The sequence below is a fragment of the Carettochelys insculpta genome, chromosome 1 (assembly GCF_033958435.1).
Source record: "Carettochelys insculpta isolate YL-2023 chromosome 1, ASM3395843v1, whole genome shotgun sequence".
In the NCBI taxonomy this organism is placed as follows: Eukaryota; Metazoa; Chordata; order Testudines; family Carettochelyidae; genus Carettochelys; species Carettochelys insculpta.
Genome location: NC_134137.1, coordinates 303,096,094 through 303,109,426, shown reverse-complemented (window position 1 = coordinate 303,109,426; position 13,333 = coordinate 303,096,094). Strand labels below are relative to the sequence as shown.

General features: G+C 41.4%; 1 protein-coding gene across 3 annotated transcripts in view; it reads right to left on the bottom strand.

Annotated features, from left to right (window-relative positions):
* PPFIA2 (PTPRF interacting protein alpha 2) overlaps window positions 1-13,333 on the bottom strand; it is a 607,969-nt gene that overhangs the window by 75,722 nt on the left and 518,914 nt on the right. For all 3 annotated transcript variants that reach the window (XM_074984006.1, XM_074984008.1, XM_074984007.1), the window contains 3 exons: window positions 12,434-12,569; window positions 11,561-11,781; window positions 838-1,075 (listed from right to left, as the gene is read on the bottom strand). In XM_074984006.1, coding sequence (XP_074840107.1) covers window positions 838-1,075; window positions 11,561-11,781; window positions 12,434-12,569 — 595 coding nt within the window. The remainder of the gene's footprint in view (window positions 1-837; window positions 1,076-11,560; window positions 11,782-12,433; window positions 12,570-13,333) is intronic.

Below are 13,333 nucleotides of genomic sequence, written 5' to 3'. Positions count from 1 at the left end.
GAGATCTTTTCAACCAATTCCTTAAGGCTGTATTTCATCATGCCATGATGACTTGAAGACACTTTTCTTATCCAAGCAGTTCTTAACTTGTTCTTTCCCTATTTTGGCTTCAGTTCCTACCACTTTAAACTGATTTCAATATGTTAGTTGTCTGATCTGCTAATATTTCTGCTGAAAACTGAAATAAAAAAGGCATTTAATGCTTAGGGTATTATGACGTTTTCTGCTATTGTCTTTCCCTTCTCATTGAGCAATGGGCCCATCCTTTGTCTACCCCTTCCTTCCATTGTATTTATAAAACATTTTGTTATTATTTATGCCTCTAGCTAGTTAAGTCTTATTGGCTATGTCTACACTTGCCCCTTTCAGGTAATCAGAGTGATAGGAGCTTACTAATGAAGGGCTGAGATGCATATGCAGCCCTTCATTAGGCAAATTCTTCCCTGCAGCAACTTTGAAGCGTCAAACACGTCGAAGAAGGGGGCAAGTGTAGACATAGCCATTTTGTGTCTTGGCCTTTACAGTTTTCTTCTTGTGGGTTTTTTGTATTTATTCTTTGCAATATGACATAGTTTTCACTTTTTGCATGATCATTTTTGAGTTTCAGATCATGAAAAATCTCCTGGTGAAGCCGCGTTGGTCTTTACTTAAACCCCGCCCCCATCTTACCTCTGCATTGTATTAGTTGGGTCTTGTGCATATGCATAAGAAAATATGGACAAAACAATTTTATGGGGTAGCAGGAGAGGCTTGGAAAGGACTAGGCAAACAGTGAAAACAATTTGGTCAGTTTATTTTAATAATTATGCTCAAAATTGCAATTATCAATTTGCTTACCAGAGTCATGACCCCCATGCGATCCATTTCTCTGGCTGGACTGCGCGGTGTCAGTTTAGGTGTTGAGTGCCCACTAGGAGGAGAAGAGCTTGCAAGTGATGAAGCTGTCACTGATGCAGTTATAGATGTACCTGGGTGAACTCTTGCCAGATTCAAACCTTCTAGACTGACACTGGCTACTCTATTTTCTATCTCCTCAGCACGCAGTTCTGTTGATTCTTTTTCTTCTTGAATTAACCTTTTGGAGAGAAGAAAGCACATGATAATATTCTGGTCAGTGTCAGCTACTTAAGCATATCACTTCTTTGAACAGTTAAGTATGAACGTGCCTTTGCAGAAGCTTTATACTTAGATAGATGTGATTAAAGCCATAACAGTTTGAAAAAGTTTAGAGGAACAAAATTGTATTAAGAATACTGCCTTGTAACTATTCACAGTTGAGGCTGTTAAAATATACAACAATTTAATTATAACAACAGCTTGGACAAAGTTTCGAAAGGTGCTCTATTACAGGTCCATTAGTCAGCTTGCAAGATACAAATACATATACCTCTGCATACACTTTGCATGCACAAAAATGGGCTAGAAGATATGATACATTCTATCATTTATGTGTGTCAGAGTCCACACCTGCAAAAGCTACTGGATTCATATTCTAGGTGCTGACCTAATAGAAAATCAAACAAGAGGATATGTGAAGTTACCCACTCTGCACTGAACACTAAATTGTTTTAGGTATTTAAGCTTTATATTTTAACGAATGTCTTTTGTGCTGCTTCCACTCTCTATAATTGGTAGCATTTTCCCATGTATATTCTAAAACCAATGTGACAAACTCATAGCACTATAGTTAGCTTTTACTGCTAAGTCTGGATTCCTCCCTCTCCCCTGAGTAATGATACCCTACAGCCTTTTCTGTGGTGTGGGCTGCCAAAGGCAACAAATATTGACTGATCTTCTGTATCAGTAGCCAAATAGTCTAGTGCTTTTGTAACTATGTTGAGTAAAATGAACACGAGAGCTCATCACTCCTATTACTGTACTATTCTATCTAGATCTCAGTCTGGAGTGTGTAGCACATCCAGCCATTTCCACTGGTTTCCACTCAAGAGGATGCTGAAGTCCTTCATCATGGCGCTTGAGGATATCTTTACCTGCTTTGTGAGGGAGTAAGATCAACAAGAACTGTAAGGTAGGAAGGCTGATAGTCCTCACCCGTAGAGATGTGAAAAAAAAAAAAACCAAACCCCTACATGGGAGACACAACTTAGGATTGATTATTGTGTTTAACTTAACATTCTCAGAAAAAGCTTCTAATAAATAAATATAACTATGACATCTTTGGCATCACAGAAACTTGGTGGGATAATACACATGATTGGAATGTTGGTATTGAAGGGTACAGCCTGCTTAGGAAGGATAGACAGGGAAGAAAGCGGGGAGGTGTTGCCTTATATATATAAAATATACACACTTGGACTGAGGTGGAGATGGATGTAGGAGATGGACGTGTTGAGAGTCTCTGGGTTAGACTAAGGGGGTAAAAAACAAGGGTGATGTCCTGATAGGCATCTACTACAGGACGCCTAGCCAGGTGGAAGAGGTGGATGAAGCTTTTTTAAACAACTAACAAAGTCAAGCAGGGCCCCAGATTTGGTGGTGATGGGGGACTTCAACTATCCAGATATATGTCGGGAAACTAATACAGCAGGGCACAGACTATCCAGTAAGTTCTTGGATTGTATTGGAGGCAATTTTTTTATTCCAAAAGGTTGAAAAAGCTACCAGGAGGAAGCTGTTCTAGATTTGATTTTAACAAATAGGGAGGAATTGGTAGAGAACTTGAAGGTGGAAGGCAGCTTGGGTGAAAGTGATCATGAAATCATAGAGTTCACAATCCTAAGGAAGGGCAGAACAGAAAACAGCAAAATAGAGATAATGGATTTCAAGAGGGCAGATTTTGCTAAACTCAGAGAGCTGGTAGGTAAGGTCCCATGGGAAGCAAAACTGAGGGGAAAAACAGCTGAGGAGAGTTGGCAGTTTTCCAAAGGGACATTATTAAGGGCCCAAAAACAAGCTATCCCGCTGTGTAGGAAAGACAGAAAATATGGAAAAAGACTGCCTTGGCTTAACCAGGAGATCTTGCATGATCTCAACATAAAAAAGGAATTGTATAAAAAATGGAAACAAGGAAAAATTACAAAGGATGAATATAGGCAAACAACACAAGAATGCAGGAGAAAGATTAGAAAGGCTAAGGCACAAAATGAGCTCAAACTAGCTACAGGCATAAAGGGGAACAAGAAGGCTTTTTATAAATATATTAGAAACAAGAGGAAGACCAGGGAAAGGGTAGGGCCACTACTCAGTGAAGAGGGAGAAACAGTAACAGGGAACTTGGAAATGGCAGAGATGCTTAATGACTTCTTTGTTTTGGTCTTCGCTGAGAAGTCTGATGAAGGAATGCCCACCATAGTGAATGCTAGTGGGAAAGGGGTAGGATTAGAAGTTGAAATGAAAAAAGAACAAGTTAAAATCACTTAGAAAAATTAGATGCTTGCAAGTCACCAGGGCCTGATGAAATGCACCCTAGAATACTGAAGGAGCTGATAGAGGAGGTATCTGAGCCTTTATCTATCATTTTTGGAAAATCATGGGAGCCAGGAGAGATTCCAGAAGACTGGAACAGGGCAAATATAGTGCCCATCTATAAAAAGGTGAATAAGAATAACCCAGGAAACTACAGGCCAGTCAGCTTAACTTCAGTGCCAGGAAAGATAATGGGAGCAGGTAATTAAAGAAATCATCTGCAAGCACTTGGAAGGTGGTAAGGTAATAGGAAACAGCCAGCATAGATTTGTAAAGAATAAATCTTGTCAAACTAATCTGATAGCTTTCTTTGATAGGATAACGAGCCTTGTAGATAGGGGAGAAGTGGTAGATGCGGTCTACCTAGACTTTAGTAAAGCATTTGATACGGTCTCCCATGATATTCTTATAAAAAAACCAGGAAAATACAATTTAGATGGGGCTACAATAAGGTGGGTGCATAACTGGCTGGATAACCATACCCAGAGAGAAGTTCTTAATGGTTCTCAATCCTGCTGGAAAAGTATAACAAGTGGGGTTCCGCAGGGGTCTGTGTTAGGACGGGTTCTGTTCAATGTCTTCATCAATGATTTAGATACTGGCATAGAAAGTACGCTTATTAAGTTTGCAGATGATACGAAGTTGGGAGCGGTTGCAACTCCTTTGGAGGATAGGGTCATAATTCAAAATGATCTGGATAAATTGGAGAAATGGTCTGAGGTAAACAGGATGAAGTTTAATAAGGACAAATGCAAAGTGCTCCACTTGGGAAGGAACAATTAGTTTCACATGTACAGAATGGGGAGAGACTGTCTAGGAACAACTACAGCAGAAAGGGATCTAGGTATTATAGTGGACCACAACTAAATATGAGTCAACAGTGTGATGCTATTGCAAAAAAAGCAAACATGATTCTGGGATGCGTTAACAGGTGTGTTGTGAACAAGACACGAGAAGTCATTCTTCCGCTCTACTCTGCGCTGGTTAGGCCTCAGCTGGAGTATTGTGTCCAGTTCTGGGCACCACAGTTCAAAAAAGATGTGGAGAAACTTGAGAGGGTCCAGAAAAGAGTGACAAGAATGATTAAAGGTCTTGAGAATGTGTCCTATGAAAAAAGGTTGAAAGAATTGGGCTTGTTTAGTTTGGAAAAGAGAAGATTGAGGGGAGACATGATGGCGGTTTTCAGGTATCAAAAAGGGAGTCATAAGGAGGAAGGAGAAAACTTGTTCTTCTTGGCCTCCGAGGATAGAACAAGAGGCAACGGGCTTAAACTGCAGCAAGGGAGGTTTAGGTTGGACATTAGGAAAAAGTTCCTAACTGTCAGGGCAGTCAAACAGTGGAATATATTGCCAAGGGAGGTTGTGGAATCTCCATCACTGGACATATTTAAGAACAGGTTAGATAGATGTCTATCAGGGATGGTTTAGATAGTACTTGGTCCTGCCATTGGGGCAGGGGGCTGGACTCGGTGGCCTCTCAAGGTCCCTTCCAGTCCTAGTGTTCTATGATTCTTTACATATTTCCTGAGAGTGGTTTGGTTACTTGCTAGCATTTAATTCCCTATGTGCCCCACCACAACGATCTCCTCAGTAATAGCAGGTCAGATAATCAAAATAAAACTCAGATCACTGCACTGTCAGCCTTGATCTAATAAATAAATGTGCTGGCAGGAGTTCTTGTGGGTGAAGAGCCCCATAAGAGATCCCTCATCTGATCCCAAGGGTAAGTTACAGCAGCTCTGAGGCTGACAGCCAACTGAGTAGTACCCAAAGGGCTATTTTGTCAGACAAGAGATACCCCAGTCAGGACCTTTGCAGTGCTGCTATAGTGAAATCATGCACCCAAATGTTTCCTCTTGGCAGGAGAATCCTCAGAGAACTAGGTCTGACACCAGACAGTCACAAAGCAGCCAGAGAAGGGAAAAGAACTGGCCTGGAGACCAAGATTTCTCTTGACAGCTTATGAAAAAGGGGATGACTTGCTACAGGACCATCTGCTTCAGAATGAATTTCACTACACAACAGACGAAAAGCGCTCATCTATGAGCAGTCTGTCCTTTCTTCGTCCTCATCTGCCCTTTCAGTCACATATGCTCAAAACAATTATGTATTTTCAGAAAGGGGGGGAAAGAAGAGTCGTTACTATATATAGAGGCAGAAAGGCCAGATGAAAGATGAAAGAATTGTGCAAAATGCAGAGATGGGATCAAAGAAGTCAGTAGCATCTCCTAAAATTTTGAAATAGAGACAAGCAGATCGTCTCGCAGATGTCTACAGTGTGGTCTTCCTTTCTCTTGTGCATGTTACTAATAATACTTTACTGGAGCATGCCGTATTTGGAAATAGAAACTTTTTTTTTCTTCGATGTGTTATAATGCAACCAGCTATCTCCGAAATGCAAAAGCTATTGTAAGACTCTTCTGAAAGGAAGTCCTTCATTCGATATTTAAAAAATAAATTTACCATACACATTTTATGTTATTTCATAGTGTAAAACACATCTAATGTAGTTGTATTGCACGTGGGCTGAGTGAACAGTCTCCAGATACAATAAGGCATGGCATTTGGAGACACATTGTATTTTTGAGTAAAATGTAAACTCATGTCAGACTTCAAGGATATTATCAGTGGTGATTATGAAAACGAGCTAATAGAAAAGGAAACACACACTGCTGAACGTCTGTTGTGCTATTTTAACTTATATATCAAATATGAATTTTTTACTAAAAGAAAACCTGTGAATTTCAGATAAAAGTTCTCTCTTTCCCTTTTGTTTCACTAGACATAGGGGATTACAAAAAGTGTAAGTGCTTAAAACCATACTATTGGTCTTAAAATCTATAATTTTAATGGAAGAAAAAAGAAATATAAAAATATAAAAAATCTGCAAATGAATAATTAAGGGATCCATGCCATCACAAACTCCTGCTACCATGCAATCTTCATCACTCACCATAACCCTACTTCTATTTACATTTCCCATCCAACCTAAACTCTGCCCTCACTATTGATTTGTGAAGAAATTTCGCTGTTTGAGCTTCATAGATGTTTTCATGTGTTCACCTGTAGAAGAGATTTTTAAAAGGAACATAATCCATCCATAAAGTTCCATAGATTTACCGCCTTGAGATGTTAAACAGATGTAAGTAAATCCTTAGTGGCGCTATCAAATGTGTTAGTTATGTTTAGCTGGATTCTTCTGTCTGCTTGAGTAAGGTAGAGAAGACAAGAGACCACACCTGCAGAGGTGAGGAGAGGGGGCATGCCAGACTATGATAACTCTGCCTGGGAAAGATCTTCTGCCAGCAACTTAAGGTAAAACCTCCTCCCCACGTAGTAATATTTTTCCATTTAAAATGGGGCCAGGAAGCTAAGAGGCCAGCTACTCCCATCCCTCTCCTGTACTGCTTTTGAGCTCTGGCTGGTCCCAGTGGAAAACTGAGCCCACTAACAGCACCATCCTTACAAAGAGGCAGAACGTACAGCTGCATGGGGCACCAGAAAATCTAGAGCACCACTGGGTCGCAGTGGTCACCCTCCTTTCCCCATCTCTGCTCTGTGGCTCTGCTTCCTCTGGAGAGGATCTAGTTAAAAGTAAAGAGGCTGCCAGACCTATTAGCAGCACATTGAATCTGTGAAAGAGCCAGGTAAATGGTAATGAAGCCATTTAACAAGCATTTGCGAACCCCAAGTAATATAATGCCAATTTCTGAATTTATTATGTTAGTTCACAAGACCTTAGGTTAAAATTTGTTTAAAAATATTTCATTGGTGTGTTGCTGAAGATTATGAAATCACGTCGCTACAAAACTAAAGATGGCTCTGCACACTTCAGTTAGGCTTATGTAAGTGTAACACTGTCCTACCTTGTTTTTGGACCACATGAATTATTTTGTTTGTCAACAAACATGTTAAGTCCCTCCATTTTGAACTGTAATGCTGTAGTAGAACACAAAGCAACCAAGAAACAAACTACTGCATCATGACACTTTCAGGCATAAGCAGGACAGACAAAAGGCTGGCTGGCCTGAGATGGAGGGAAAGCCAAACATCTCTTTCATGCATGACAGTAACAGAGAGGGAGCCGTGCTAGTCTATACACTATCAAAACAAAAAGCAGTCAAGTAGCACTTTAAAGACTAGCAAAATAGTTTATTAGGTGAGCTTTCGTGGGACAGACCCACTTCTTCAGACCATAGCCAGACCAGAACAGACTCAATATTTAAGGCACAGAGAACCAAAAACAGTACGCAAGGAGGACAAATCAGAAAAAGATAATCAAGGTGAGCAAATCAGAGAGTGGAGGGGTGGGGGGGAAGGTCAAGAATTAGATTGAGCCAAGTATGCAGACGAGCCCCTATAGTGACTCAGAAAGTTCCCATCCCGATTTAAACCATGTGTTAATGTGCCGAATTTGAATATAAAAGCCAGCTCGGCTGTTTCCCTTTCCAGAACGGTGCGATAATTCCTTTTCAGTAACACACATACCTTTAGGTCATTGACAGAATGCCCCATTCCTTTAAAATGTTGACTAACTGGTTTGTGGATCTGGAGTGTTTTGATGTCTGTTTTGTGCCCATTGACCCTTTGTCTAAGCGAGTTAGAAGTCTGTCCAATATTGAGTCTGTTCTGGTCTGGCTATGGTCTGAAGAAGTGGGTCTGTCCCACGAAAGCTCACCTAATAAACTATTTTGCTAGTCTTTAAAGTGCTACTTGACTGCTTTTTGTTTTCATGCATGACGTATCTTAAAAACAGAATAGCTTCTCTCTCTGGGCAAGACAGTCAGTTTCTCTAGTCCAGTGTTCCATGACTGAACCTGGGAGTTTCCTATACTTGTTTCCTCCCTGAGCTGGGAAACGAGGAAAAGAGAGAGAACTTCCTCCCCGTTGCCTCTTCTTTACACCACTATTGAATCTCTCTGCTGCCTCCTATAGCCGAGCATTAATATACCCATTCACTGGATCTGTATTTGCTATATCCTTTGTGAGAAACCACTGCCTGGGGGCTATAGGATCCTGCAAGAGGGCAGGCATACTGGCCGGTGGGGGAATGCCTTTTTGTTTCCCAATTATGGCAGACAGCTGGGGGCCTCATTAACTAGTAGCCACAGTCAGCAGTCATTGGCTAGCTGAGGCCCTGCACTCCCTATAAAAGGTTCCCCCTAGAGTGTTGCAGGGGGGAGGTTTTGGAAGGCGTGAGCAAGAGCAAGATCAAGAGGTAACACAGGGAAGCGGTGGGTGAAGTGGCCCAGGGGTAGGTTGCTACATTGGCGCAGGGGAGAAGGCCCTGCCAGCAGCCACCTGACCTTGTAGGGACCCTGGGCTGGAGTCCAGGGTAGAGGGCGGGTTTGGACTCCCCCCACCCTTCCCCAGAGGGATACTACATTGGAACAGGTGCAGGCCTGCAAGGGGACTGGCCCTGTCCTCCTCAGTTGGGACTTGTTTGTGATGAGGATGGCTTGCTAAGCGGAGACTTCTGCCTCGGGAAAGTACCGAGCAGATACGGAGTTCTCTGTGAGTCTTTGAGGCACACCAAAGAAACTGCCAGGAAGTGCAGGAACCCACAGGGATTTTGTCACACCTTCTAATTCCTTCATTTGCCCACCCTCTCCAGATGCAACACTAAATGGATCAAAGATCTGATTCAGTGGGGCAAAAAATCCTATCTATTTACATTACCTACAGATATGCTCTCTTGTCGAAATTCCCACTATGTCACACAACTGCTTGTCAAAAGGTCAACATTTACATTTCTTAAAAGTAAAGGTATTTGTTTAACCTATATCCTTCTGAGTAGTCTTGGTTCTCAGTAATAAAAGAAAATGTAAATAAAATTCCTCCTTTGTCGTATATTGTTCATAGATTATTTTCACAAGGTTTAAACATTCCAAGTTTCTTTTGGCCTCTTATCTTAAAAGAAGTCCTATAAATGAGATTTTAGCAAACTGCAGCATAATCCTATATGAATCAAATGGAAACATATTGGGACCAGTGTGCTCTGTGAGCTGTGCACTTGTATGGCCACTCAGGCTGCATCTACATGAGAGCCCTGTTTCAAAGTAAGATATTTGGGAAGGTAAATGGGTATTTCAAAATAACACAACCACATGCGTGGGAGCCCATTATGGCCTATTTTAAAATAGGTGTTATTCCTCCGGAAATGAGGTTTGTTGTAATTAAAATAGCACACCCTTTATTTTGAATTCATTTCAAAATAGTGTGTGTGTCATTTAGACGCTGCTGGAGTTATTTGGAAATAACTGCTGTTATTTCAAAATGACTTGGCCGTGCAAACAAAGCCTCAGGGGAGGGTCAAACGACACCCAGCAGATTAGAAGAACACTCACGGTTAGGTTTTTGTTTCTACTGGTGGTGCACATTGGCACATGCCTGAATGCACATAAAAAACTCATTCCACACATAGACGGCAAAAATCCATATATGAATGGGCAAGATTAGAGGGAATTTTGGGTGGGAGTCCCAGACACTTAGTATAAAGGTACAATGAAAAATAAGGAGCCTTGACACACGCCAGAATGGAAACGTTTTTAAATATTTCAAAACATGCTGAACAGTATGGCTACGTATACACGTGAAGCCAACATCGAAATAGCAACATCGAAATAGGCTATTTCGATGAATAACGTCTACACGTCCTCCAGGGCTGGCAACGTCGATGTTCAACTTCGACGTTGCGCGGCACCACATCGAAATAGGCACTGCGAGGGTACGTCTACACGCCAAAGTAGCACACATCGAAATAAGGGTGCCAGGCACAGCTGCAGACAGGGTCACAGGGCGGACTCAACAGCAAGCCGCTCCCTTAAAGGGCCCCTCCCAGACACAGTTGCACTAAACAACACAAGATCCACAGAGCCGACAATTGGTTGCAGACCCTGTGCATGCAGCATGGATCCCCAGCTGCCGCAGCAGCAGCCAGAAGCCCTGGGCTAAGGGCTGCTGCCCACGGTGACCATAGAGCCCCGCAGGGGCTGGAGAGAGAGCATCTCTGAACCCCACAGCTGATGGCCGCCATGGAGGACCCGGCAATTTCGACGTTGCGGGACGCAGATCGTCTACACGGTCCCTACTTCGACGTTCAACGTCAAAGTAGGGCGCTATTCCGATCCCCTCATGGGGTTAGCGACTTCGACGTCTCGCCGCCTAACGTCGAAGTTAACTTCGAAATAGCGCCCGACGCGTGTAGCCGCGACGGGTGCTATTTCGAAGTTAGTGCCCCTACTTCGAAGTAGCGTGCACGTGTAGACACAGCTTATATGTTACAGTCCACACTACCCGTTGAAGGCTACCTTACTCAAAGTTTGAGACTTGAGGAAAAACTAGCACAAAGTAAAAGAGTCTTGGTAATGTTTCAAACTATTCTCCATCTGATTACTCAATAGTACAGCAGCCTACTGATATGACTGACCTGCACACTGATGCATTAATTGCATCCCCTTCATTTATTTATCACACAATCTTTTTAAACTTACCTTTTCTACAAAATTCTGGTTCTGCTGAGAAAAGTGGCTATTAAAATATCACCTTTAGGTTCAATGTTTATGGCCTGTCAATAATTACAGATTAAATTATTGCAGTTTATAAGTACAATAAGGGTCTTATTCCCCTTGTCTCCTAGTCTGTGTGTCAGTCTGGAATATGAACATCTTATTGAATTCCTTAATGCTTTCATGTCATTCTTAGTAACCCAGTCCCAGATGAGATGCATTACGAGTGTAAGTAACAGCAGGAACCATGAATAGCACAGAATTAAAATATTCAGGATAAAAGTGCCTTAATTGTAGAATGGAGTAAAATAGGATGGGCATGTAAAAATCTTGAAAAGAAGGCCCAGGAATAAATGGTCCACCAGAAAGATTCCTGGTGTTAGCGTTCCCTAAAATAACCTCTTCTGATGAGTTAAATATTTCTCTTTCCCTGGAATGTGTTTCACAAGAACCATGTTCAAGAAGGGAAACGGCTGTCATTTCATCTATTACAGTGCATATTCTACATTCCTCAATTACTGCCTGGCAATACATGAATGGGGCTCTCGCTGCATGCTGGACCTGAGCACCATGGACAAGTTTGTTCTAAGACCAGAAAGTGCATTGCAGTTTGTTGAAGGCAGGTACCTTATTTCTTTGTTGATTGCATCTAGCTGCTCCTGGAGCATCATGGCCAGAGTTTGGGCGTCTGAATGCCCACTTGGTGACAGAAGGTCCATGGAGCTAAAAATAGTTTCTCTATCATCATCATCAATATCAGACATTTCAGTGTCACTTTCAAATGTGTGGCTGCTCAAGACTCCAATCTGCTGAGTTCTGTTCCACTCATGATCCCCAAGAGACTTCACCTAAGCAAGAACATACAGAACGCATATCGCTTAGTCTAAGAAACTAGCTCCAAATGAGCTTGCTGGAAGGTGGAAAAGATGAAGCATTAACATTTTAAAACACTAGTTCTGTGATCATTAACCCATTTCTTCTTTGTAACGACACTGAGTACAGTAAATTTATTTGATATGAATACAAGGGCTGGAAGATCTTTTCCTATGGTTCTACTGCAGTTCAGCATTAACTAGGAGATATATGAAGGTGTCCAGTGAGGTTCCCAACTGAACTTGAATATCTCCCTCTGAGCTATTTGTGTTGGCTGCCAAATAGCAGTAGAGACTTGTAGGGTATATGGAAAAATCATGTTGGTTGTACTCAACACATTTGCTGAGAAAACTACACAATTTATAACTGCCAATGAGTATTTTTTACAAACAATGAGGTGCAGTCATATCACAGTGTGGGGATTTAATTGTTAACATGAGCTATTACTACCGCATGCATTGAAAAGGATATAACCTGTAAGCTGTCTGCCAACTAGTTAGTTAAAGCATTTTTGCTGTGCTTCATGTATGGCAGTGTTCAGTGAACTCATTGTTTAGGAATACATTGTAATGTTGCACGCAAAAAAGCTGGCCATGTTTCACAAGTGAAAACAAATAAATGGTTAACCTTTGGTTCATCTCTCCGGACGCCCATACGGCCTCTTCTGGGTCGCCTTATCACTTTAGTTGATCTGTAGTCGGACTGGCTATCAACCAAGGAACCCACTGAATATCTCAATTCTGCTGATGTGTCGAGATGAGTTCTGAAAAAGGGGATTGAGGCACAAACAATGGGTAAATTTAAACAACTGTAATGCTAATACAGTACCTGTCATTCTAGTATCTCAGAACTTTCCCAACGTGAATTCATCAAGCCTTGTAAAAGAAACTTCATTAGGGGTATAATTCGGTGACCATTTTTAAACATATTGTTTATATTTATAAACAAACAAAATATATCTTGACACTTTACATATTGAAGTATTAAATAACAAACCACCAGAGGTCCCTTTCTCAGCTGATGTGAATTGGCAAAGCTCCAATGAACCCAATCAGCAGAGCTGGGTCAATTTTTTTTTTTGCATATCCCACCCTAAATACTTTAGCAGAATTACTTTTCTATGTTAGCAATTATTGTTGTCATGAGAATGTTATGTGCTCATGAATGAGAAAGAAGATCTATCAATCTGCTTAAGAAATGCTCTTCATTGTGAAAATATTAGTCAACTGCTCAATGATACAAAAGTTTATAATTATGACTAGAATGCTATATATCTGGTACAGGTTGAAACTCTCTCATCTAGCACCCTCAAGACCTGACCAGTGCCAAATGATAGAATTTGCTGGACCATGGGAGGTCAATATTGTCTAGCAGCATTATCAACACTTCACTGCTTACTAAGCTCTCAGAAGACACATGGGTAAATTAGAACTAAACAACAACACAGAACACTGAGAGCCAAGACCGGTGGCTGTAAACGAACTTTATGGGACCACAGGAAACTTGGCCACACCCATGATAAGTGGT